Below are 26,945 nucleotides of genomic sequence, written 5' to 3' on the forward strand. Positions count from 1 at the left end.
AAGGAACAAAATGAGGTTTTTGTTTTGTCACATTCCTAAAGTGAACTTAATTTATTGTTTTGTTCTACTTGTCTATTGGACGTTTTCAGATATAGTGAATTATTTTGAAGTGAATATCTGCAAAATTTTATTCTAGGACTGCTTCTAGTCATACTACAGAGAGACAGATGTCACATGATCTGGTTGCTGTTGGCAGGAAAAATGAAAATTTTCATCCGGTATTTGAGCACATGGAATCTGTAACACAAAACGTTGAAAACGACCCATCAAGAGAGTTTACTCAGGAAATAATCACAATTATCCATCAAGTTAAAGGTGGTTGTAATATTTGGAGTATATGCATGTGTTTATGTATTTATAATTATTAAAACCAAATCTACTTAGTTAGATATGCTGTTCTTGTCAGTCTCAGGTTAAGGAAAACGTAGGTTGAGAATTTTAAAGTAGTTGGGTGGAGAATCATTATAAGAAGATCTCGGTCCGTAGTAGAGGGATTGTTGTGGGCTCTTAAGTTAGAAGGATTTTGTGCTGGTACTTTAGACTAACCTACCTGTTTTGGAACAAGAGAAGTAAAAAGGAGCTTTGCTGTAGTCACAAACTTCTAGTTATATGTAGTTCTTTAATTTTTCAGATTAGTGTTTAGACTGCTGCATAGTATTGAGTGTTAAACTTTATTTATAGATTCTAGTCATTTAAATACTACTGTGATAGAGCTGACAAATAGTTAGCTTTTTATTGAGCTTAATCTTATTAAGTAACGAGGATGCCTAAGTTAGGCTGGCCCAGTCTTTCATTTGTGAATGTCAAATTGCAAGTGGAAATAGTTTGAAATTTAGTCTCAGAAGTTGTCTTGGTGTCCTTAAGAGCTGATCTTTTAAAAGATACAATTTCTCACTGTGCCTTTCAGATACTACAAATAAACATTCTTGTATTTGATATCTTCACAGCAAATTATTTTACATCTTCTGACATAACTCTACATGAGCGGTTCTCAAAAATTCAGGAAAAGCCAATTGCAAACATGAATGAAGTTAAAATACATTTGGATCCAGAGATTCACAGGTAATTGATGTGTGTTTTGCCTTAATTTATTTGCATTAAGGTAGTAGTTAATCTTCAGTGGACTTTACGTGATGTAAAGTGTTCTTTCACTGACTCTAAAATAACTGCAGTCTATAAAGATTCTGTAAGGCATTCAATAATGCTTTGCTGTTTATAGTGATGGCACTTATGTCATTTTTGTGTTCCAGGAGGATTGACATGTCTCTAGCAGAACTTCAGAACAAACAAACTGTGCCCTCTGAATCTCCCCAGGTATCTTGAATACTTGTTTTGGCAAGCAGCAAGCTAAAATGATAGAGATGTAAACAGCATCTTCCCCTTGCTATTCCTAAGTAATTTTTACATGCTTTGAAGACCATCAGTAATTCTGACTGTTTTCAAAGTAATGGACACTTGAGCATATTTACAGATATCACAGTGCTGCAAGTACACTGTGTTCACTGATGAATAAAATGCAGATGTGTTCTCCAGAGAAGCTGGAGTGTGGTTATTCCTGCTACTTGAACCCGTAGCCGTTTCTACATGGTGTAAATACTGAGTAGGTGACTGACATGTGGCTCTTCCCCTCTGAGATTAGAAAGAGCCTTAATGTTTGTTCTATCCTAATGTTAAAATGGCCGAACAACCACGTAATTTTTCAGAATGCTATTTTATCCCATGTGTTCATCCAGGGACCTAAGATTTTGTCTTCCCTTTTCAAGCTACACTTACAGTCATTTAGTTACTGGTTGGTTTTTTTCTGTAGTGCAGGTATGTGGAGATTCAGCTCAATTAAGAATAGTAGAACTTCCTAAGACTTAACGGAATAAATGTGAATATTTTTGCCTTGACAACTCCATGAAGAATTCCAGTTGTCTGTTCACTGTTTTTTAGACACTTGTAAAAAGGCAGATGGTACAAGAAAGGGCAAGAAATGTTTGGGACTGCTTTTTGGTTTTGTTTTGGACTTTGGATCCTTGGGTTGGTGTGCATCTATCCTATGTGCAGATAGTTGAAGTACATTAACAAGGTTATATGCCAGATGCAAACCCTGAAGGACAGAATCACATTAGTGTTTAGTTATTACTAGCTAACTTTACTTTAACCCTTCCTCTTAACTAGAACGTTACGAGAGTGTTAGAAGATCCAAATGATTTACGGCATGATATAGAAAGGAGGAGAAAAGAGAGGTTGAAGAATGAAGATGAGAGAGTGTTTCATGTAGATGGTGTAACTCCAAGGTAATTTGCAAATAACCATCTTGTTGGCCTGAGCTTGTAGTTTTCTTATGTGTTTTTTTTCTGACTCTTCCACAGTTGGATTCACATCTGTTGTGATTCTTTGCTTTTAAGTTTGACTCAGACTGAAATTCAACTTACTTACATTGCAAACCACTCTGTAATGGAGTGTTACCTTGAAAGAAGTTAAGCTGCAGTGGGAAAACAATGAAAAGCTCAAACTGTATCACTAAAGTGGAAGAGAGGAAGAAGTTAAAGATGCTCAGCTGTTTTTAATCTCCTTGATGTGCCATATAACTATTTTGTAGTTCCATAAAAACACAGTAGGATGAATACATTGTTGTGTTACCCTGGTTCTTTTGTATTGTCATGTGGAATATTAACAGAGAATTGGATTTTTTTTCCGATTTTTGGAGAATTTTATGAAGAAAAGCTATAGATTTTTGGAGTAGCTTTTTACTGCTGTCCTCTGACAGGTTTGTTAAAGGTGTTTACCTCAGTAATATTTGCTAACCTCAGTCATCCTGTTTAACTTTTGATGTTATGATGTTGGTTGATCAGAGATTACCTCACTTGTTTGTGTTAGAAGAAATGTTGATTAAAGTATTGCCATATTGTAATGAAATGTATCTACACTGTAGTCATGATTCTTAATGTGCTGCTGTTTTTTCATTTTTAATACAATCTATAATGCAAATAGTGGCAATGCACACATATTTGGGAAATCTAACTTGTGAAGCTGCAGAAGAAATATTTCTTGTATTTGAGATTCTTTAAACAAAAAAGAGTAGAAGTTATCAAGTGGAAAAAAAATTGACCTGTTGCATACAGCCTTTTATGTACCTGAGGCTATGTCCTCAGTGTATGTTTGGCCTGATCATCTGGGAAGGCTTTTAGTTGCCACTTGTGCAGTTGCTGCCTCACTTACCTCTTGTGTGTGTTGCTCGAAGCGGGAAGCTCAAGTTTCTGCAGTAAGTGTGGCTGTCCTGGAGTTCAGTGTAAGGGTGGGGGTCACACTGTCAGAGTAATGTGGGATGAGAGCAGTAACGGTATGAACAAGGAGTAGAATTTTCCTGAGAATTTGAGGTTTTTCATAGTTCGCATATGAGATGCTGGCAATGCCTTTGAGCTAGTCCAGTGTGACTCCGTTTTTGCCATAGTCATTTATTTTGCAGCTATGAAAACTGTTTCCAGATGTTTTGTGAGCTATGAATTTTGACTTCTGGTGGTTACTTTTCATGCTATATGTTTTATTTAGAAGTTTAGGGACATATCTGTATTAGCAATGTACTCATCAAAAAAAGTCCAAGAAAGCAAAAACCCAAAGCCTGAGCACCCTGCTTGCTGAGGATGAAACTAGAGCATCTAGCAGTTTATCTGAGTTTGTGTCAGATTTGGGATTTCATGAAATGAAAAGTCTTGTACAGCTTCAAAGGCTAGTGCGGTGTAACCCAAGTTCAGAAACGCAGAAAGCATTTCAACCAGTGGAGGGCAGCAGTGACCAGCCGTGCAGGCCTAACGGGGTGAGCCAGGGTAACATAATTTGTGCAGTGAGGATTTCAAGGGGGCAGAGTATCCCTGTTAATCTGTCATTGCATAAGCGAGTACAGCTTACTACATAATTCTGTGCAATTTGGGCTCGAGTTTAGTCAGAGGACTGGTAATTTGTCAAATGTCCTAGAATAAAATGACTTAAACCCCCTCATTTTGTACTTCTAAGTGATACAGATACTAGTCTAAGGTTATTTAAAATACAGGGTCTTGATACGCTGTGGCTTTAGATTTTAATTGTTCTCTTTCTCTCTCTCTCTCATACACATACATATCAGGAACCACCAAAGCTGCAGTCTTTCAAAATTGCAAAACTCTCAACTTGATGGCTTCCAAAAGCCTATGAGGTTCATTAAGCCACCTTTCAGGAAATTTATTGGGAAACCTCACTTGGTAAGCCTAAATGTAGTTTCTGTTTTGTTTGTTCTTACATTTATAATTTTTTGCTGCATTGTCTATGCTGATGTGAATTTAACCATCTGTGATGTCTTGTCCTTTTGATTTTCAAGTGAGGCCTTATCTTCAGACTCTACTCAACTGTAAAACCGCTCATAATTTCACAGTTCTAGTGCTGTACTTCCTCAGATATTTGTTGAAGCATAGATTAATGCAAGTGAGCTAAAACCACTCTTATGAGTAAATGCTGATACAACAAAAATAATTCTTGTGTTTTTGTGTGCGTGTGCAGTACTCTGTAACAACTTTGCTACTGTTCTTTATAACCTAACAGCAAGTTGGCCAGGGGTTTGTTCTTTTGGAAAGGTAGTTTAGATTGTATGTTGGGTGAAATCAAAACATTTTTCAGCTAGTCCAGAAATAAAGTGGTGGATTTTAGATTGCTTATTGAACAGCAGGAACAGGTCAGACTAAGCTTCTGAAGGAAATTTTAGGTTCAAAATGACTTAATGAAATTAATTCATTAAAGGGTTTTATGAAATACAAACTTACAAACAATATGTGTTTTTAAGAGAAATTTATACCTAATATTGCATTTCTTCCACTTAGTGATGTGCTCCCTAAACTATAAATTAGCCTTGTTATTGAGCACATAACCTGAGGTAAACTGGAACAGTTTGAGAAAAAGAATACTCTCATGCATTCTAGTTGTCAGTGGCTGGAAGGGAAAGTCTGAATCTTGTCTGGTGTGCATTAGCTTCAGCAGAAATAAATTTGTAAAGTAAAAGATACTACTTAAGACTAAGACTGAAGTCCCCAAATATAAGTAGTAATTGTTCATTAAGTAATATAGTAACTGCAAATGAGTTAGCTTGAAACAGAAGCTGAGCTATTGTTAGATGTGCTGAAAATGCAGGAAGGTTGCGTTTTTATATCTAATAACAAACTGCAAACATGCAGTTTTTAGAAAATTCTGCACTGCAGTGAGGAGTTATCTGTTGAGAGCAACAGTAGCTGTGAAGGCATGGGTATTACAGATGCAAAGCATCCTAAAGAAGGAATAACTCTTCATGAAGTCAGCCATGAAAAACTTGGCTTGCAGACAAGTGGGAAAATGAAATACTTCACTCTGCTATCCACATTTGTCAGTGAAATTAGGATTAATCAATGCTTAACAATTGGCTCAGAGGGCTTACAGACACTTTGTGAATGTGTCTGCAGTACAGACACATTGGCACTTTTTTATTGTCTCCTCTTCTGTTATTGTATTTCTGTTCTTGCCTTTAGATTACTTTTCCGTTCCCCTTGTCTCTTTTCTAATTTATCTTATATTAGATAAGCAGGGGCATTAGACATATGTCTGATACTCAATATGTAAAGTAATGTAGAAGATGGTAATCTTTTCCTGGGCAGAGCAGATCACTGATATAGTTAACTTGTACCTGAGGCAGCAAAAATAATTTGGCTAAACAAGCTCATGCCAGTAGTGTGGCACTCCCATCACATGTAGATGTTGGGAGTCCAGTGGTGGGCTACGAAGATGGTGAGGGGTCTGGAGCATGTTTTTTATGAGGAGAGACTGGGACAGCTGGGTCTGTTCAGCCTGGAGCAGAGAAGGCTGAGAGGCGATCTCATCAGTGTTTATAAAATCTCAAGGGTGGGTGTCAAGAGGATGGGACCAGACTCTTTTCATGGTGCCCAGTGATAGGATGAGGGGCAACAGGCACAGACCAAAGCACAGGAGGTTCCACCTGTATGTGAGGAGAAACTTCTTTACTTTGAGGGTGCCAGAGCCCTGGAACAGGCTGCCCAGAGAGGGTGTGGGGTCTCCTTCTCTGGAGACATTCAAAACCTGCCTGGACACATTCCTGTGTGATCTGCTCCAGGCAAACCTGCTTTAGCAGGTGAGTTGGACTAGATGATTTCCAGACGTCCCTTCCAACCTGAAACATTCTGTGGTTGTGTGTGTTGTGAGACAATGTGTGGTGCTCAAAATGGCTTTCTTTGAAGGAGTTCTTCAGGTCTGGATGTGACTGGAGAACAGCTTATCCTGGTGGGCGATAGCTTAAGCTCATTCTCCATATCTGTAAGCTGCTACCACTGCTTTAGTGTTTGTCATGGGAGTTCAATGGAGTGGCAGCCAACTGTGATGTCAGCCACATGTATAGTTTCTGTGTTGAGTAGGTTTTCTGTAATAAATTCAGAGCTGCGTGACTGTATTTGCTACTGCTTTATTTGGAAGTGTAATGTTAGAGCTGAAAGTAGCCTTAGAAGAACAAAAATGAATGAAGGTAAAGGCCGTTTGTAGTTTCTTTCTGCAAGAGGGCAAACATTTGGCATTTGCCATTTAGAGAGTTTTGTATCAGGATAGTACGGTTCAGGTGTCAACACTGCCGAGCACCTTGAAAAGTGTAAGGGCCATGACTAAAAGGAGGTGTTTGGAGACCAATGCATTGGATTTAAGAAGCGGTTTGATGGGTCATTGATGCTGGGTTGACCACGCCTTTTTAAATAGGAAACATCCAAAAATGAAGGTTATGTTGCTAGGGCGTACCAATACATGGAAAAATTGAGGAAGAGTTTGAAAAACAAGCAAGAGCTAAGATAATAGTTGTTAAAAAGAAAGTCACTTTTGAGATTTTTTTTTTTTCCCTCAGTCTTACATATTCTTGGGTAGATATCAATTCAGTTGGTTTCACAGCCCAAGTAGAGCTTTCCAGTTCTTGTGGGAGGCTGTTTTTATGCTGCAGAAGAGAAGTAGCAATGGCACATTGTGTTGGCAAAACTGTAAAGGTGTGAGAAAACACAGGAAAAAGTAAGCAACAGACATCTCTTACCACATTTGTTGAGGAGAATTCCACTTGTAATGGTAAAAGCAAACCCTTGGAAATCCAGAACAAAAGCTCTAACCTTCAACATTCTCTGAGGTTTGTTTACTCGTGTTTATAGGTAAATATAAAAGTACATCAAGGATCCAGCTTTCAAGTGACAAGCATGACAGTGCCAAGGCTCAGAAAATATAGCAAAAATGAGTTTTAGAAAGGATGTTTAACAAGAAAACCACCGCAGCATCTTAATTTTTTAAAATCCTATGTTATAATTTAATTTACTGGATAAATAATTGCACATTTTCATTTTTGTCAGTAAAATTTCATTGGTTTTTTATCACTGTTGCTTGAGGAGCATTTGTAAAAGATGGATGCTTTAAAACTAAGCCTGATGAGTAGCTCATATCCGATGCTTGGATGTTGCCCAATGTGGAAACAGGTAATGTGTTGGTCATATTAAAATGTCCTTACAGTAACTATGAGAATGGGATATTAACACCACTTTTTGCTCTCTTCTTAAATGGATGATATTAGTCATCCATTTAATGGGTTAAAATTAAACATGAAGGTGGTTTTGCCTTGGTTGTGACCTACTTTCAGTATCCCATGATTAACCAATATGAACTTGTCAGTGCAGGGTATGAGCACCTTTTACAGAAGGGCAGTGGAGGGAGGTGTTTCTTATGTTAATAATCAACAACTGGGGCTTGAGCTTAAACTTGAGAAGAACTTGTGCCTTGAAGGTGCAAATGTCTATCCAGCCTTGATTGTAACAAATGTCCATCTGGCCTAGTACCCTATTGACAAAAAAGAGCTAAAGAGCAGAAGATCAGAACAAGTACTTCCCTCTGTTTTTTCATTTAAAACCCATGGTTTAGGAAATTCCTGAAGAGTAGATTGCTGTATGTTTGCTTTAAGCTGTTCTAATGTTTTTGTTTCTGTGAATGTACTTGAGTCTTGAGGGAGGTGGGGATGGGGAAGGGTGTATCCACAGTTACTTGAGAAAAGCTTTCTTTTAATTCTCAACAGGAAACTTTTTTTTAATACATTTTTTCCCATCTTGCTGAATTCTCGGTTTTGAGGAGCGTACTTCAGGGAGCTTCCTGATTTCATTATGTGTTGTATGGAGAAAGTTAATTTGATTTCATGGAGTATCTTCATATTCATAGAATAAGAATGGTACTGGGAAGTACCTGACATGATTTTTCCTCTGTGTATTTAATTTTCCATACCTTTTTTCTTGGAAAAGCCATTTTGACTACTTTGATCTCACTTCATAAAGTCTTCCTTCCTCTCTTTTTGTTCCCTGAGTCCCCTCTTGTCAAGGCATTTTAAGAAGCTAAATAGTTGACTTGCAGGCAACAGTGTATTCTCAAAAAAAAAAAAAAAAACCCTAGTTAAATCCCAGATAAAAGTTAAATTGGATTGTATGGATTCTAACATTGTTCTGTTGCATTTATAGCCTTCCCCCCACCCCAGTTAGTGACAGTGCTAGAAAGTATATCCTGAAGTGTTTTTGCCACTGAAGAGGTTTGGTACTTTGTTAGAGAACAGAAATTCTGTAAACAGCAAAGCATGCATTTGCATTTAGTATTAGATGTTAGTACACACAAACTATTTCATGAGAGTTCTCAGGTTCTTTTTAGATTGTATTTGAAGCTGTTAAAATTTCCTTTGAAAAAACAACTTCAACAACAATGGAATATTTTTGTCATTATTCAAGAATAGACTATTAAAAAAAATATTAATTTGATTGCTAGGAGTTTGCTAGCAACTCCATTCTGTCTTCATTAGATTACGTTAATGTAGTAAATGACAGTATGTAATATTTGTGTGAATATTTATAATCGTATGCAATGATGGAAGATAATGGGTCATGGGAAACGTTGGACAAGGGCCAAAATACACAGGTAGGACAGTGGCTGGAGGGAGTGCTCTATTTTAGGCAACTGCAGCTGTTTGACTGCAGCTGTTCAGTGTGACACACAACAACTTCAACACCACTTGTCTGTGCCTCTTGCTTTTGAGATCATGTATGTTTCTGTGGCAGGCAAGTAATCTTCAAAATGCTCTACTGTAGTATGGAAATTAGAAGTAGAGTCTTCTAAGGACTGGTGTAACGTGCTGCACATCTCTTGTCTGGTTGCTGCGGTGGTGTGTACAGTAACAGTGTGTGTCTCTTCTAATATATGCTAACATGTATGATGCCCATATGCCGCCCAAGGATGTCCAGAGTAATAATCTTGTTGCCCTTATGCCTCACTCAAGGGATGACCGCTATAGCAGCCTGTCTGCTGTACTCTCCTGTATGGAAAATTGAGGTGTCTGTTCTTGGGGGAGCAGGAGTGGAGAACCTTAACTGGGCTGTTACCTGCTTAGATCTGAGACTGATATTCCAGTAGGATGTGTTCTGTGGGCTCTGCCATCACTCCAGCAAGCCTGGACTCCAGGCTCTGTGCTCCCGTTACTCTTGCTCTTTCAAACAGTGTTATTGTTCAAACACTACCAGTTTGAAAGCATTGCAATATTTCTTAGTATAAGCTGGAAATTTGTTTTCTTGAATAATTTAGTAACATTAAGCTAATAACTCTCTCTATTTTCCTACTAGAATTCTTACTATTCTTCAAAATCAAGTGATACTTATTCTCACAGACATATTAGAGGACACCTTGAAAATGCAGGACCTATCAGAAGACACTTTAAGGTACAGATCAGATTTTATCAGATGTATGTCACCCTGAAATTGTGATTCAATCCTGTTGAGTTTGGTTACAGGAGACACATTTTTGAAGATTTTAAGTGCCATGAAAAATAGTGTTGTCATAGCCTAATTGTTTCCATTGAAATAATGAGAGGCTTAGCTTTTAGTAGGTAAGAGGGCAGGCAGTGGGTTGAGCAGGATTGTCCAGTATTGCATCCATGCAGTTGAAATAAATAAAATACAAAGTTGAGAATGAGAATTGCAAACATTAGACGATGACTAGGAAGCTTGTCTATCCAAAAAATCTAAGCTGTTCAGCTTTTTTCCTTTACCTGATGAGTGTAGAAGCCCAAGCTGTTTCCTAAGACTGGGAGACAGGAATTGTATTGCTTTCAAAATTGTATTACTATTATTTGATTAGCCCTTTCATATAGGGGTTTCTGTGGAACTAATCTCTTGTGTATACCCAGCATGCTGCTACCTGTACATTTGAAAAAAAAAAAAAAAAAACAAACTGTGAAGCTTTATTTTCAGAGCCTCAAGATGGTGAAGGACAGACAACTGTGCTTCTTCCTGGGGTAGTGCAGTGGCTTTCTAATGCCTTTGCATTGCAAAATGTATCATAGTTTCAGAAAAAAAACCAAACCCCACTTTTTTCCTTTTCTGCTGACAGTGACATACAATACATGGATCCAGTTAGAGCTCTTCAGATTAGAAAAGTATTAATCATATCTAGAACAATGTACATTCTTTTTCTTGTGTAAAATTACTCCTACTTAACAGGTGTGTTCTCAAGAGTAAAACAATGCACAGAATAGGAGTTATCTTTCCTGTTTTGTAGATAGTTCAAGTAAAGTTTTGATGGTTAAGTAGCTGGCATTTTTGGATAACATTTTGAAAGGAGGGCAGTGTAAGTGTATTTTTGTGGGGGTTGTTTGTTTTGGTTGTTGGGGCGGGGGGGCTTGTTTTGGTGTTGGTTTTTTTTTGGTTTTGTGTTGTTTTTTTTTTCCCCCTTCAGTCTAAACGTAAGAGAACTGTTGGATAAAAAGGCTTTCAGGCTCTCCCATTTAGGTGTGCTTTGCCAGTCCATCTTAGTCAGATAGCTAAACTGAAGCTAATAAAAAAATGCTAACTTCTGGAAAAAAAAAAGTCTGTTTTCCAAGCTGAAGTTCAACAAATTTAAAGTGTCAGTCTGATATAGCTGTTCCACCATGTAAGGACATCATAGCCTCTTTATCAGTATCTTCTCTATATTGTCAGCCTATAGGGATGGGGTGATCTTTAGCACTGGCTGCCATATCATTGAGCAGTGTTGGTAGGTGATGTAATATAAAGAAAATGGAAGGTTGCCTTCATTTACGTGAGCCTGTGCTTCTGGAAATTATGCAAGAATGAAAATGTTAAGTTGTCATCACACATACATATGAATATTGCTGTATCTAATGATCTGTCCCATAGTGCTTTAATATTTGTAGGGAAAATAGCATATGCACTTGTATTGCAGTTTCCATATGTGTACAGCACATTTATCATTGCTATGGAAACAGCAGCACTGACTTGACTTAATTTCATCAACTTTTTTTTTTTTCAAATTTAATTTCCTCCTGAATAACATAGAGGGCTTTCCCTCCCATGCTGCTGCTGAAACCTGCTCAGGAAGGTGATTTGACTATCTTCTATATTCAGCAGACTTTATTGGCTGATTTTTTTTTTAAATAAACATGCAAACAAAAAAAAAACCACCAAAACAACACAGAATCCCATTCCCTGCCAATCCTTCTCTGCCAAAAAGAAAAACAAACAAAACCCAAACAACAAACCCTGCCACGTTTCTTCTTGGTATAGAAAATAGGGGCATTTTAACTTAATAAGCACAAAAGATGGTCTATTTAGAGTATTTTTTTTTAAATATGGTCTTGAAGTATGTTAAACTTGGAAAAAAATATTTTTAGAACAGCAGTGTTTATAAAGGATATGGAGAAATCTTATAAAATTTAAAAGGGTTTTTTTTGTGATGACACTTCACAATGAATCACTAAGTCAGTCTTTATGTGGGTACATGCATGGTCATCTTTAGTTCTAAACTTCATTGGCTGTTTAACACAGCTCAGTGTATGAATGGCTGTGGTAGGTTCACCCCAGCCAACAGCTGAGGGCACACAGCTGCTTGCCCACTCTTCTCTTAGTTCCCTTTGTCCCCCAGCATGATGGGGGAGAGAATACAGAGAGCAAAAATCAGAAACTCATGGCTTGAGATGAAGATAGTTTAAGGAAAGAGGAAGAAAACAGTGATGCAAAAACAGTTACCACCTCCCACAAACCGACTGATGCTCAGCTGGTCCCCAGGCAGTGGTTACCTATTTTCAAGTGCCCTCCCCTCACTTTCTGTTGCTGAGATTCTGTGGTGGAATATGCTTAGCTTGGCTCAGCTGTCCTGGCTGTGTCCCCTCCCAGCTTCTTGCCCACCCTTGGCCTACTTGCAGAGCGGGGAAGATGAGAAGGCCTTGGTGCTGTGCAGGTGCTGCTCAGCAACAGCCAAAACACTGATGTGTTATCAGTGCTGTTTTAGTCCCAAATCCAAAATACAGCACCCTGCTGTCTGCTGTGAAAAAACTAACTCCATCCTAGCCAGAATCAGTGCAATGCATGTATTAGAAGTATATAGAAGTATTTCTGAGATTGGGGCCATTGGTTCATAGGCATCATCATTAGTGTTGTTTTACATTCAGACTCTCTAATAAATTAGATGTCACTTCAGCAGATTTTTTTTTTATCTTGCTTTAGACCGGAAGCTATCGGTTTTCCACACACCTTAGATTACCTCATTTTGCTCTAAGCTATGTGTGACTGCAGTGCCTACATACCAACTCTGTCAACTTTGTGTACAGCTGATTCTGGTCTACATTAATAATACCACTATTCCCCTCCCTCCCCACTTATGGAACATGTAGATACTTGAGCTGAAACTTTTAAGCTGTGTGTAATCTCATTTTCAGTATCTTGTACCTTCTCCCTTTCTGTTACTTGGCCTGCTCCTTTGCTTGTTGTCATACAAACGCAGTGACAGAGCACTAAGGCCACCGATGTCAGAGCAGAGAACCACAGCAGCTGTGGGGGAAATGGGAACTTTTAGCTGTGTTCAGGGGCTTCAGGCAGCATTAAAAATGCCCTTCAGTTTTCCCTGTGATAGGCATATACCTCTAAAAGAATTGACTTGCATTTAGTTGTATCGTGCCTTGATTCTGATACTTTTACGGGAAGGGTTTAGCATTTAATAACGTTCTGCAAGGTCCACTGCCTACAAACACCGTAAGAGTAAATGCTGGGGGACTGATGGGGCAAACTTCTCAGTTACCACCTATATAGTAGGTGGGTGAAGTGATTTGGGATGTAACAAACCCTCTGCATTTGCATAAAGGAACTTCTGTTCTGTACAGTCCTTTCTCAGCTGTTCATCAGCCACACAGTGGAAAACACAGCGGGAAAAACCTGGTACCAAACGTATTGTAACCTCAGAGCATGTGATTTGTCTTGAAGTGATCCTTACTTTGTCACAAGGAAACCCAGTTTGCTGAAAGAATTGGGTCATGCTGAACACATTTTGTTCTCTCCTACCCTTTAAAAGGGTTTGTAAACGATAACAAGAATTTTATATGGTCAGGATGTTTCCTCTTTTTTAGCTGGAAAGCCATTGTTTGTTTAAATTTCGGAGAGGGAAAACCTTTACATTTAATGATGAATGTATATAGGAATGCTTTCTGTCTGGACCATGTTGGAAAAAGTAAAACAGCAGTATTGGAAAACTAAGAGAAATTATAATAAGCAGGGTTTTTCTTACTCTAAACATGTTTACAGCATATTTTGTTGGAGGTCTGAGTGCTCAGGAATTAAAACATTATACAGCTTTTAATGACTGTGGTCTGTGTTGATCTTGCCATATTCTTTCTGTGTGTTTATAATGCTGTTAACCTTTAAGCCTGTTGTTACCTCTGTGGTCTCTGCTTCTGGTCCCACACTAGGTTAGTTTTAAATATTGCTGTCTGGAGGTGACAAAGGCACAGAGCAATGTTTATACTGTAAGGTCTTAAAACTATAGGAAAAATATATTTACTGAGTTCTGTTCAGTATGATTTTTTTTTTTTAGACTTACTACATGTGCCCACTGCAGGTCTTACATCACTGAATTTATTAGCAACAGTGAGATGTCTTCAACTTTTTGTTGATGCTGATTTACTGTCAGTAAAGTTTGAAAAAAAAAAAGTTAATGTTGTATAATACGTTTACTTTTTTCTATGAGGAAGATTATTTTGGATGTTTTAAACAATAAATACACTATAGCAGTTCTTTCAGCCATGTGGTAGTTGTCTGAGGAATATTAAATAAGAAATAAAGGAAGAGGCTCTGCACTTGCAAATGCACGCTTCTGTTGTTCAGTACTACAGGTTTTATGTGTGTATAATTGTAAATATTAACTATTGAGTTTTGGTGCCCTCATTTTGCATTTTTTTTCCCCTCCCTCCCCCCACCTTTACAGAGCAACTTTGCAGATGGCCGTTTGCAATCCCATTATAAGTCGGGCTTAGTACAGAAGGGTTTATATATTCAGGCTAAGTACCAGCGGTTACGTTCTGCTGGTGTAAGGGGATTTACCACTAATAAATTTGGAGATGGATTTTTGAGGAAAGAAAAGGTAAGTTGGCTTAATTTATTTCTTACTAAGCCATTAGAACATATGAATATTCATATGATCCGTTCCAACTTTTAAATCCCCATGGAATAACTTGGATGGGATTTTCTGGAATATTGGCTCTTTGCGCTTTACAGGCAAACTTGATTCTGTACTCCTATTTCCTCCATGTTTATTCCATGGAAACTCTGTGAAACTTGCTTTTGGTAATTGCAAATCAGAGGCAGCCTCTGAAATTCTACTGTGGCCTCTGTTTCATTATTCTGTCCTTGAGCTCAGTTGATTGCTGCTCTTATTGATAGGAACTGCAGAAGACCTTTTGAACTATATAAAATGTTACAGCTTTTGTGAGGATCAGTAGTTAAAACATTTTAAATCCTTTTATTAGAATTGATCAAGTATGATCAAAGTAGTATGAGGTTACTTGTGACATCTGAGAATTGAAATAGACAACATACACAGTCCCTTGCAGTTCAGTGTTCCTGTGTGAATTCTTGTTTTGTAATTGTGTCCACCTAGCTACAAGTAAATACACTTGCATGGGCATTTGTAGTTGGATTAGAGTTCAGTTCTTAGAACGCAGAAGCACAGGTTCTTAGAGCTGTTTTTGAAAAAACATCAAGTTTAGAGTACGGTGGGGGGGAAAAAAGCAAAAAAAAAAATCACACCAAAACACAAAAAATTGAGTGGGAAAAAAGCACACAAGAAAGAAAACTAAGCACTTTGGGGAAATGTGTCATTTGTTACAGAAGTATACTGGGGAATACCTTTCACGTTGGCAAGGACTCTAAGAAGTATGATCTCTGAAGGCTAAATTGAATGGGAATTAGTGGAAAATAGATGGAGAAGGTTGTTTTCACAAAAACTATGACCTTGTAAAATGGGCACAGAAGTGCCATAGTTTTAAGTGAGCTTTTCCTCAATTTCCAATGCTCTTCTATAATTGGATATTCAGGTTCTTGTCTGGAACCTATAAAGCACGTTTAAGACAATCTGGCTGCTGGAGACTGACTTGAATTAGAGAAGCATAATAAGATCTGAATACTGATTTTTAGGCCCAATGAAGAGTTGAAATATCTTTGAGTTAAACTGAAATAAATCCTGAAGTATGAATAATCCTGAAGAATAAGCCATTTTCTTAACAACATACTGATTGCTGGTTTGCTAATTCTTAAAAACCAAAACTATTCCTCAGATTCTAGCATTTCCCATATTTTGCCTATTATAATGATTGAACTTGTTTTTGGGATGTGTTCAACATCCTTATTTCACCCTTTTGAAATAATTATGCATGTGCATGCTTTAAGGTATCTTTGAAGTTTTGCTGTTTCAATGCATAATTGAAAGAATCTTGTATGTTACATTCTATAATAATACAGTACTTTTGGAAGTTTGGAGGCTTTTTTCCACTGTTACAACTTGAGAATAATGATTTTTTTTTTTCTTCTCTGTAGGGAGATATAAATATTGCAACGGAAACCTGAACTGAGCTGTGATCCTGAAGTTGAAACACACAACACAGCTAAGGGAGCATCTGTTCATTTTTTGACGCCTTTGTCAAGACTTAAAATAGGATAAAGGAACTAACTCTAACTTTCTTGATCAAAAAATAACTTTATTTTTCAGTAGTGGAATGCTGCAGAACTTTTTTTACGGTTTTAATAATTGCTTTTAAAGTACAGTATTCAACTGAAACGTTGTAGTATGTACTTTTAGTTCCTTTTGCGTACCAGTCTCAAGTAAAGAAGTCATTGAAGGTGGTCTTATTTATTGAATACTTGTTCTCTGAGCATGATGTTACAGATGGAACTCGAGTTGTTACACCCAGAGGTTTATATGTTGAAAGTGTATTGCTTATGTAATAAAAAAAGGAAAAAAAAAAAAGTGCCTGAATTGTTTGGTAATAGCACATTAGCTCAGGATTTTTCAAGTAATGACCTTTTAGGTTACGCAATAGATTTTACACCTCTGTTCAATCATTTCCATAAAACAGTATTTTGTATTACTTTAGTTTAATCTACTTGGTTTTCTGATGTGTATATACATTTGTAAATTGTTAGAATGTTGGGACAACTTTCAGTATTTGATTAAAATGAATGGTAACGAGAAGGCATGTAATGTACTGTAGCAGTAGCTGATAACTGCACTGAAAGCATGCTTGGGGCTGTTAGAGGATTAGTTGGTCTGTATTCAAAATTATTCTGTCTTATTTTGGTGTATGACACTCTTGACCAAGCCACATGTTCTCTAATCTTTTTTGTCATAAGTGACTTGGTGGTTTCCTGGATTCTGAAATTGGGGTCTGAAACATTTAATTGCAAGAAAAACAAAGCTTTTATAAGCATGTCTCCTAACAAGGCTGTTCATAATTGAAACTGCTTTAAATGCAGATAGCTTGTAATTTTCTTCAAAACTCCAGTAATTCTCTGAAGCTTACTGTACTGCAATATTGTTATGCTGTATGCAAAACTACTAGCAGGAGATTTTCCAAGCAGCTATAAACAATATTGTGCTTATTTCCTGTTTATAGCCTTTGCCTTAATATATAATAGGGTTGTGTGTATGTATTACAGAGTTGTTTGGACTTTTTATTGCAGGTAAATTAAAGATGCATAGCAAGTAGTTTTCAGAGATGTTTTCATTTTGGAAAAAAAGTTGTTCACAATATCCACAACACTTGCAGGCTAATGTATTTCTGTCATTTCCAAGACAGTGTTAGCTATATGGAATGCAGGCTAGTCTCTGTTGTGGATTGTAGATCAGAATTCTAATACTGGGTAGAAGTATGTTCAGAGGAAAGGAAATCTGTTTTTGGGGGTGGAAAGTCAGGATGTGATTGCTGCATGCTTTTTTGTAATGTTTTTTTTCCACAGTGCTTTCAGTAGAGAGACTATTTGAAAGTGTGGGTATGGCTCAGAACACCTAAATAGCGTTTACTTAAGATCTTCAGATTTTGAGGGGTGCTGCTTAGTGTTCATAGGGAGTAGGCAGGCAGGTGGTTTGCCATGTTCATTGATGTTATGGTCATTCAAAATGATACCAGATGGCTTGTTTCTAAACCCCAGATTTTTGGTTTAAATAAGTCATTAATGGTTCAGCTACTTTTTCAGTAACTTTGTGCATACACAAAATGGGAAGCTAAAGGAAAGAAATACCCTGGTCAAATAGAGTCAGGTAACTTTGTGCAGGTAAAAAAAATATTTATTAATGCTTATGCTGTCAGTGATGAATCTGGCAAAATCATCCCGTGTAGATTTACTGGGAGATGAAAATAAGGAATCGGAAGAACAGGTTGAGTCAACCCAAAGAAAAAGTAGTTGCAGTTGAGGAGCCTGCTGGCAGGAGAGTGCTGCATGTACCCTTTCAGATGAGGACAGGTTTACCATCAAGCTGACAAGCTGTTCACACTGCTCCTGAATGTGCTAAAGCACTGTAAAACATGTAAGAAGTGAAACCATGTAAGATATAGGACAAACTACTGAAGCTATATTGTCTTATTCAACAGGATACTACTGTTTTCTGTAAGCTTCCTGCAGTGTTCTTGTTAAAGCCTGGAAGAGAACTCATTGTTGAGTGAATGGGGAAAATGGATACATGAAGAAACTTCTGACACAGCAGTTTTGCTAACACTGTTCAGAAGTAATGCTGAAGTAGTCAGACTTCAGTCAGTTAATGCTGCTTTACCCAGGTTTAGAAGTGTGAGTAGCACCTCTGATTTTATGCTTTCATATTTTAACTGTGCATGACTAGGTATTTCTAATTTGGCTTGTACTTCAACAGTTTAGCCTTGTTTTTTATTTCTACAGCTGTCAGCAACATATTACAAACAGGCTTTTTTGGGCATGTTTACTGACTTTTTTTTTTTCTTTACCCAGTTGCTTACCCTTGGCATCAAGATGAATGTCATTTGATGAACTTTAGTCACTGTTTGAGTTGCCTTAGCTTTTACTTAAGGTAATAACATTTGCTGGAATCACATTTTTTACTGATAACTTATTTAGGAGTCTGTCATGGTAAAACTCTCTGTATTTTATAAAATTGATATAGAAATTGAATTCTCTGACTGACTTTGGTGCTGGAGGCATCTACTCTGTGCTGGTATCTGGTATGAGACATTGCTATGTAGATTTATCTTTGTGAATTACAGACACTTGTTTTATAAACTCATACACAACTCAGCTTATTTATTCTAGCACAGAAGAGTTCTGTTGTACTAGAATATAATGTTCGGTTGAGAACAATGTATTGAAGTTACTGGCTGGGTGGTGAAGGCACAAGATAAAGTGTAAGTAGAAGAAAGGTCAATTTACTTGAAAAACTTGGTGCCTTTCTGTATTGTGACTGCATTGTAGAAAACACTTGTACAAAGACTTAAGTAATATCCTGGTTATTGCATTTTTTCCAATGGGAGCACGGACTGATAATGCTTCTTAAAATAACCACTTTAAATGTGTGTAAGCCTCACCCTCAAAAAGAAAAGTGTCTCTTGTATTAGTGAAGTCTGTCGCTGCATTTGCATTGCAAGGGCAAGTTAAAAATGTGATGGTGTAAGAGCTTTTTAACTTTCTGTTTTATACTTCGAAAATATAAATGTGAAATGCCTTTCTTTTGGTTAACTTGAAAATACTGTTAAATGCTCATGCGATTCTCAGTTGTTCACCTGTGAAATTGTTTTGGTTTTAATTGCTATCCAAAATGCAATGGGTTTAATATGACTAGAGTCTTCCTTATAAGTGTTTGAAATAATAAGTTGTTGTGATGTTAGCATTTATATTGCTGATCCCTTTGATCTCTACATAGATTGGTTAGAATCTTAATTTTAAACTTTTGAGTTCACAAGGTTAACAAAATTCTGGGGCTAGCAAGAAGCAACACATTGCAGGGCTTCTACAAGCCTGCCTTAACTCTAATAATTACTTACATGTTTAAAATCACCTTACCTGATAGATTTAGATGGTCTTGAGACCTGGACATAACTGTCCTAACTCAGGTAACTGACAGCAGAGGATGGGAGTAGGTTCAGCTGATTGCTAGTTGTGGTAATGGTTTACCTGCTGCCTTTTCTCCCAGGGCCTCAAGGTGAAATGCTGAATTTTCTTTATATGAACTTAGTTGCTTTAAAAACAAAACAAAACAAACCCCAATATTACACTTGTGTGTCATTAAAAAAGGCAGGGTTCTCAAAATTTGCTTGTTATGCATTGTAAAGTCATTTTTCTGTCTTGAAAATGGATAGTGAGAGCTGCTTGGAGAAGATGATTACAGATCATAGCAAAGAGAGACTTGATTTCTCACTATTCATTGTAGAAGACTGTAGATCTTTAACTTCCCTGCTTCCTGAAAGGATCTTTTCCCATGCTGTGTAGAAACATGCCTCTTGCTTTTCTTTAAGCATCTGAACAGCCATCTACAAAGTTCTCTGTGGGAGAGCTCTCTAAAAGAAAGACTTCAGACTTGCATCCTAATGAATCTGGAAGGAAAAAAAAAAGGATGTTTCTGCACATAATTCTGGTTCTTGACAGACTTCATTCCATTGCTTCAGGATTTGAAGATAGGAGGTTCTTCAGCATCCATATGAAGGGGGGGGAAAAAAGCCATTTCAAGATCTTTGAAAGCCTACTTGTAACACTTGACTTCTTAATAGACCTTAAACACAATGATGAACATTTAAGTCTGTTCTGTTTCAACCTTAGTGAGCATAAATTTTCAGTGTTAAGATCAGAGAAAACTGTTGTCATAACACCTGCCCCTTTCTTCTGTGCCTGATGGTTTTTGTTGGTGGAGGGGGTTTTGAGTAGGCATTTAGCCATGTGGTCTAATGGCTCTATGCTGCCTGCCACTTTAATAGAGTTTTCTGTTCATTGCTCTGAATTTTGTCTAAGCAGGCTAAATCTAATGTTGTCTCTTAAATATTTCATTTTCTGTAAATAATGTAGTAGATGGCTTTTATTTTGTTATTGGCTTCTCCTACATCTTCATTGTTGAGGGGAAGAGACAGGGTGCAACAGCTGTTATTTGAGTATACTTCATGGAATTTTTAAAAAGCCTCATTGTTTTGTTGTAAGAATAGTAGGGTTTTTTCCCCAGTTGAATGAGGATGTGGATTAACAGCCACTTCCAAGGAATATATTAATGTTGACCTTATTTATACTGTAGCTTCACAAGGACCATCTAATATGTATGTGCACATGTGTACACATGTGAACACAATATCAGAAACCTCTAATGTAGCTACTTCTAAGTGTGGATAAGTAATGACATTTTTAAACTACTGAGGATGGAATTAAATGCAAAAACATTTGAAGTCTGTAGTCTTTGGAGTCCACAATGGTGCTTTTGACAATGTTTTCCCATATCTAAAAGCCTCGTAAGTACGTATTAAGATGTAGGTATGTTTATATGTATGTTTAACATAGTTTATATAAAATTAATGTACATTTTGTTTCTACAGACAATAAATGTTTTAACAAAATTTTTACTTAAATAATTCAGTAGTTATTAAGCGTCAAGCGTATTTTACTTGGATCTGCGTAGCCATTGAAATTTTTTTGTAGAACTGTTGCTTCTATAACTTATTGTTTCTTTGGGGGATTAAAGTATTTATCTACAATCTAGGCACACAATTTTGGCTAAAAGAAGCTGCCTTTCCAAAGACACAATATTAATGCCCTCTCATTACTAGCACAAAATAGATGTTGTTTCAAAAAACTTTGGAAGCGGGTGTGTTCATCTCCTCCATGGCATTCAAAATCCTGATTTTTGCCCTGTAAAGGGACAGAATGGGGGAAGGTGCACACTTGGTTAACATTACCAATGTTTATAATCAATAAAATAATGTGTATTAAGGGAATTCTTAGAACTGCAGTATCATCAGTGTGAGGTGAGAATAACTATGTTAAATACTAAGATTTCCTAACAGAGTGGAGTGAGAATGAGGTGAAGCTAGAATATACTTGCAGTGTTTAATTAAAGGAGAAGGGAGAACTTCTCCATTATTTACTTCAGCTTTCTATAATCCATTTTGATCCTCACTGTATGTAAATAATTTGGGCTTCTTAAAAATAATTCTTCTAATCTGGTTATTATCATTCAACTGGATAGTAAAGGAAAACTCCTTCATGTGTGATAAATCTACTGTGTAGAGTAGCTACAGTGGGGAGACATTGTTTCTCTTCTCCTCTCAGGGAAAGTGTTTAAATAATACTTGGGGGATGTAATAATAATAATGTTTCCCAACTATTAGACTACTGTCTTCAGAAGTGCATGTCAGTTAAGGTAAAGTGCAGTAGGTCGTGTTCTGAAATGCATGTCACTTTATCTAAAAGTTGCTAATTTTCATCAAGATCACTTTAAAAGCCTGTCTACCTTCTCTAAGCAGTTCCTTAACATGTGAAGAGAAGTTTCCTTTCTAAATGCCATCATGATGTATAATTGGTTCTTTTACCACAAAGGTAAGGTATCTGAAAAAGCCACGTACATTGTAATGTTACTTTGAAGCCCTGGCTGAGGGGTGCCCTTTAAGGTAGGTGTTATAGGAACGTAAGAGCAGTCCTACAGAAATTCTTTGGCTTAGCGACAATGGGAAGCTAAGTCTTGGAGGTACTATGACAGTGCTCCTCCCAGTTTAGCATGATTTTTTTTTTTTTCCCCACCTTCTGGGGAGGACAACTTGCTGTACTGTGTTACTGCTTTACTTGGGAAAGCCAAGAAATTCTCATACATTAACGGTTAGTGATGGTTGAAATTAGAAATCTGTTTGAGCCAGCCATCTAAATAGTTTTCTCCTAAGCATTGTAACGCTGACTTATGACTACTTTGTATTATTCCTTACTACTTCTTCTACCAGCCTTGAAGAGTTCTAATAGAAAGCAGTGCTATTGGTATGTACAAAGCTAAATTGAGTTACACAATTTGTTCCACCTCCAACTACACAGCTGGAGCATTGGAAAGCCAAACTTCATATAAAATTACCATGCTAATGACAGATATGTCTTCTTAAACCTGGTTGCATTGATTCTGCTTAGTTTGACATTTTGTTCTGATTGACTTGATGGTTTCAGCTAGTTTGTTGTAATGCCTATGTAAAAGTTGCTACTTCTTAGTCTGGTGATTTTTTTCAGGTAATAGAGGTCAACTGCCTTTTGTAATAAGGAATTGTGGATAACGGAAACCCACCTTGTTTTATTAAGATGTGTATAAATGAGTGAATGTTGGCTTTCTGGTAGCACATGACTGGCTCAAAGATGTGTATGTGTATGTGTGAAGATAAAATGTGCAAATGTGCTTGTTTGTGTGTGTGTGTTTGTGTGTGTTTTGTTTTTTTTTTTTTTTTTCCCTCCTCTCTGCAGTCTTGGAACTGTCAGTGGTTTGTGCCTTGGTGTTCCAGTTTTCCTGAAAACAATACTGAGGTGGTTCAAGTCTGACTTTTCAGTGAAATGCTGAACTGGAGGCTGTCTACACCTACATCCAGCCAATTCACATTGTATTCCTTTTCATTGTTGAACTTATGTTTTTAGTTATATTTAAAAACACTTTAAAAAAATGAGTTTCTCTGAAGGTTTTGTTGTCAAATAATTTTTTTTTGCAAAAAATTAGAATTAGAAAAGACAAATGACATTAGTCCTAATATCCCAGTGCTGCTATTGCACCTAAATAAGTAACTTAAAAGTTTTCATAGCCGTGGTTGAAGTTTTCTTAAATTTAAGAACTAGGAATTCTGTCTAAATACTTAAGCCTCTCATTGGTTAAACTCCCCTACTTTTCTCTCAGTTCACCAATATCACAGTATCAGAAATGTGGATTTTCATAGCCAAGAAGCCAGGTGCTACCTGGAAATACTTCTATTATTTTATGCATCTCTAACCTCAAACTTTTTTTTCAAAACAGACTGTGTGGGAGTAGGGGAAGAAGTACAAAAACCTTTTCCTTTATGTTATTGGCAATTTTCTGTCTTTGTACAAAAACTACCTACCAGAGGGTAGAACAGGCTTTTTTGCTGAATCTGTCACTGATATTCAAGGTATTTGTACTGTAAAATCATTAGAATTCCTGCCAGCAGCAGGGATGCATTCTACTAGACCAGGTTCCTCAAAGCCTCATCCAACCTGGCCTTGATGTTACCTATACCTCTTATAGTAGAGTATGGCGTTTTTAACGTTGCTGCTAGCATACTGTGGTGGTGTTGGCTGCTTTTCTTTTTAACTTTTTCCCAGCAGTCTCTACCTCTGAGAAGACTTGGCTGTGAAGAAGGCTCCCTGGCCTCATTAGGTGCTTTTCTCTCCAGAAACGTTACTTCCCCCCCCCCCCCCCCCCCGGTTTTATTGTAGTGTGTATTTCCCATGTTTCTGCAATACCTGAAAAGAACCATCAGCTGCTCATCCGTGTGTTTTATGAACCACCACCCCTACCCCAGACGACGCTATTTTCGTCGTTCTTACGTTTTTTCCTTCTCCCCAGGCCTCCAGAGCCTGTGAAGGGTTGCGGGGGGGCGAGTGTGTCAGCTTCCCCCAGGAGCGGCCCAGGCGGCCCTACCCTTCGCCCCCCCACCCCCGCCATCCCCTTCCTCACGGCCAGGCCGGGGGGAGCCGTGGCGCAACGAGGGGCACCCGCGGAGCAGCCGCTGCGCTGCCCAGTGTCCCCGGGGGCAGGAGCGGGTAGGGCCCGCAGCAGGTCACTGCTCCCGGGGGGCGGGCGCGGACGGGGAAGGTGGCTGGCAGGAACCTGAGCTACCCGCCCATACCGCCGTGGGGGAGCGGCCGCCCGCTCCCACAGAGGGTGTGCGAAGCCCAGAGCGCCCTCCCTCCTTTCCCACCACCGAAAGGAGGCGAGCCCCTTCCCCTCTCCTACCCGCGGCCCCGCTGACGCTGGGAAAGCCGCCGGGCGAGGCGGGCCCGGGGCGCCGCGGCACCCCTGTGTCCCGACTCTCACCCGGCTGAGGACCGCCGCTCCGCTTCCTTCCTCCCTTCTCCCCTTCCTCCCCGCCCTCCTTGCCTCGCCGTCGCTCCCGGCGGCCCGAGGCGGCGCAGCGGCTCTGGCGCAGTCTCGCGACACTTCCCGCAGCGCCGAGCCGCGCCGATCGCTCCGGCAGCAGCAGCAGCCGCGGGAGCGCCCGGCGGGGAGACCCAGCTGCTCCTCGCACCCTCGCCCTGCCCCACATACCGGCCGGCGGGGGAAGGCGCGCACCCCCGCGGCTCCGCAGCAGGCGCCTCTGGCACCCGGGCTCGGCCGCGCTTTCTCCCGGGCTGCTCTGCCCGGCGGCAACGGGGACCCAGGTGGTTGTCAGGAGCTGAAGGCTGAGCCCCTTCTCTCGCCTGATTTTTCTCTTTTTTTTTTTTTTTTTTTTTTAAACACATACAATACGTACGCTGAGCGAAGCCGAGGTACTGCTAGCAGGACGCAGAATGCAGCTCGGCTGCAGCGGGTGCTGAGAGCGGCGGCCGCCGGAGGAGGGAGCGGCTCTGTCAGCAGCCTCTTCTTCCCGTGGCGGCGGCTCGGGCTGTCTCTCGCCCCCTTCGCCGTGGTCAGCCGCCTCAAACTTTCAGCGTGTTTTCGCCGGCAGGCAAAGCCCAGCTCGACATAAATGGGTGAGTTCAGGACACCGGCTCGGAGTTGGCGGTGCTGGAGGTCTGGCTGGGGCTCTCGCCCGGCGGGTGGGGTGCGTGCCGCTGCCGCGACGGAGGGCTAGGGGCGCCGGGCCAGGAGCTGGCCACCACCGGCCTCCGCTCCTCCGTCTCATGGCTTTTAACTTCTCTTCCCCTCCCCCGGTCGAGTCAGTAATTGTTTTCATGTGACAGGCGGAGGAGGTCGGGGTTTACGGCGGCGGGGCGAGGGCCGGGCGCCCCTCGGGGCTGCCGCGGTGGCTGATCCCGAGCGGGCTGACAGGGTTACAAGCCCTCCCGTGCACCGGCTGGCCGGCTTCGCCGCCTTGCCGCCGGCCACAAACCACCCCCGGGCAGCTTGGGGTGTGGTGGCGCCGGGCCGGGCGGAGAGAGGGGAGAACCCCCGCCCCGGGCGCGCAGGTCGCGCTCCTCCGGCCGAGGGGCTGCCGGCGGGGACAGCTGTGGGACGGCGCTGGGCGGCCCGTGGGGCCGTGCCGTACCGCCCCGCCGCGAGGGGGCGGCTGTTGGGGCCGTTGCGCGGAGGGTCGTTGGAAGCGTTGCGCGGAGGGTGGTTGCGATCGGCAGCCGCTGTCCGTGAGGTGGCTCCCGCGGACTTCGGTAAGACGCTGCACCTGGCTGCCCGGCCCAGAGTGGGCAGCCCCCGCTAACCTGTGGGGCGAGGGAGGCGTGGGCAACGGGAGGACGGGGGCATGAATCGTGCCATTATGCGGGGCGAGGCGGCGGTGCCAGGCGCGGGCTGGCTGCGCGATGCGCTCCTGGAGCGGCGCTGCCCCGCGGCTCCCTCTGCCCAGCACGGTGCCCGGTGGAAAATGACGCGTTAGAGGGAACAAAAGAAGCCGCCAGCTGTTGATAGGCAGCCCTAGGTGTACCCCACCGGCCGGCGTCTGAAGGCAGTGTCAAACGGTGCTCCAAAACACTGGCTTTTAGGTGTCCTCAGGTCCCCAGTTGCCCGTTTTGCTCACGGTAGCGGAAACGCTCTTGGACTGTGGGGGAACATGAGAGCAGTGTCACTGAAACGACTAAATATAATGTGTTATGTGGGCAGACATTTTACACTATTTTACCTGTTGTAACACGGTGACGTTGGGAATGTAGTGGGGAAAAAAGAAATCATCCCTTTGTTCTTTGAGAGATTAGTTTGTGGGGTGCTGTCAGAGCTAATGGTATCAGCTGCTCTACCTGTATGTTACAAGATTAAACACTAGCTTTTCACTATTGACTTTCAGTTAGTCCTCCAGTTCAGGCTGAAATGCGTTTATCCCTATGCAGCTCATTCAGCAGTATCGATCGGGGTGAACTCTGCTGCTGACAGCAGGCCAGCATCCCAGACCGCCACATTTAATTGGGTGTGTTGTAGAAGACTCTGTTAGGGTCAGTTTGGCTGCTGGTTAATGCAGCTTTCAACTTCTGTCTTCTGTAGCGACAGATAAGATTTTAAACACAGTGTGGTAATGAGGTGTAGGGTTTATAACTGCTGAGTGTCTGTCTTCAGTAGGGCATGTCGCAGGAAATAGTTTTTTTAATATTTTTGTTTTCTTGTCCTCTCAGTATATTTATTTCTTATTAACTTTATTGCAATACAGCAAGGCCTTTCTGATTTCTGCTTAACCTGTAGTCCAAACATTAGCTTTTTTTTTTTAGCTTCATGATACAAAAGATTGAGTAAAGTGATAAAAGAACAGTGATGTAACTTGCATTGACAGCTCGAGAGAGGTTTTTGAATACTGTAACTTAGCAGTGAAGTCCATACTTTTTCCTTTTACCCACTCTTCCCTCCCCTCGGCTGGCCATGATTGTACACATCTGGCATCTTTAAACCTCATTTGGATAATGACATTCCCAAATCACTGTAATTCAGTCAGACTTTTCTTTGCAAAATGAGAG

The 26,945-nt window shown here is 40.0% G+C and overlaps 2 protein-coding genes across 7 annotated transcripts in view; both read left to right on the top strand.

Moving 5' to 3' along the window:
• BCLAF3 (BCLAF1 and THRAP3 family member 3) overlaps nt 1-20,914 on the top strand; it is a 34,927-nt gene extending 14,013 nt beyond the window's left edge. Inside the window, exons 5-12 of one of the 2 annotated variants that reach the window (XM_065858158.2) lie at nt 137-315; nt 948-1,062; nt 1,251-1,314; nt 2,164-2,282; nt 4,109-4,223; nt 9,663-9,758; nt 14,290-14,445; nt 15,897-20,914. In XM_065858158.2, coding sequence (XP_065714230.1) covers nt 137-315; nt 948-1,062; nt 1,251-1,314; nt 2,164-2,282; nt 4,109-4,223; nt 9,663-9,758; nt 14,290-14,445; nt 15,897-15,926 — 874 coding nt within the window. In that variant the 3' untranslated portion in view covers nt 15,927-20,914. The remainder of the gene's footprint in view (nt 1-136; nt 316-947; nt 1,063-1,250; nt 1,315-2,163; nt 2,283-4,108; nt 4,224-9,662; nt 9,759-14,289; nt 14,446-15,896) is intronic. The other variant, XM_071812454.1, reaches the window with a different exon arrangement.
• A 3,969-nt stretch (nt 20,915-24,883) lies between these two features.
• Nucleotides 24,884-26,945, top strand: part of SH3KBP1 (SH3 domain containing kinase binding protein 1) — a 229,127-nt gene continuing 227,065 nt past the window's right edge. For 3 of the 5 annotated variants that reach the window (XM_071812459.1, XM_065858188.2, XM_071812475.1), the window contains exon 1: nt 24,884-25,025. In XM_071812459.1, the coding sequence (XP_071668560.1) occupies nt 25,022-25,025 (4 nt within the window). In that variant the 5' untranslated portion in view covers nt 24,884-25,021. Of the gene's footprint in view, nt 25,026-25,580; nt 25,659-26,945 lie in introns of those variants that run through there. The other 2 variants (XM_071812482.1, XM_071812480.1) reach the window with 2 other exon arrangements.

This window comes from Patagioenas fasciata, chromosome 1, assembly GCF_037038585.1.
Source record: "Patagioenas fasciata isolate bPatFas1 chromosome 1, bPatFas1.hap1, whole genome shotgun sequence".
Classification (NCBI taxonomy): domain Eukaryota; kingdom Metazoa; phylum Chordata; class Aves; order Columbiformes; family Columbidae; genus Patagioenas; species Patagioenas fasciata.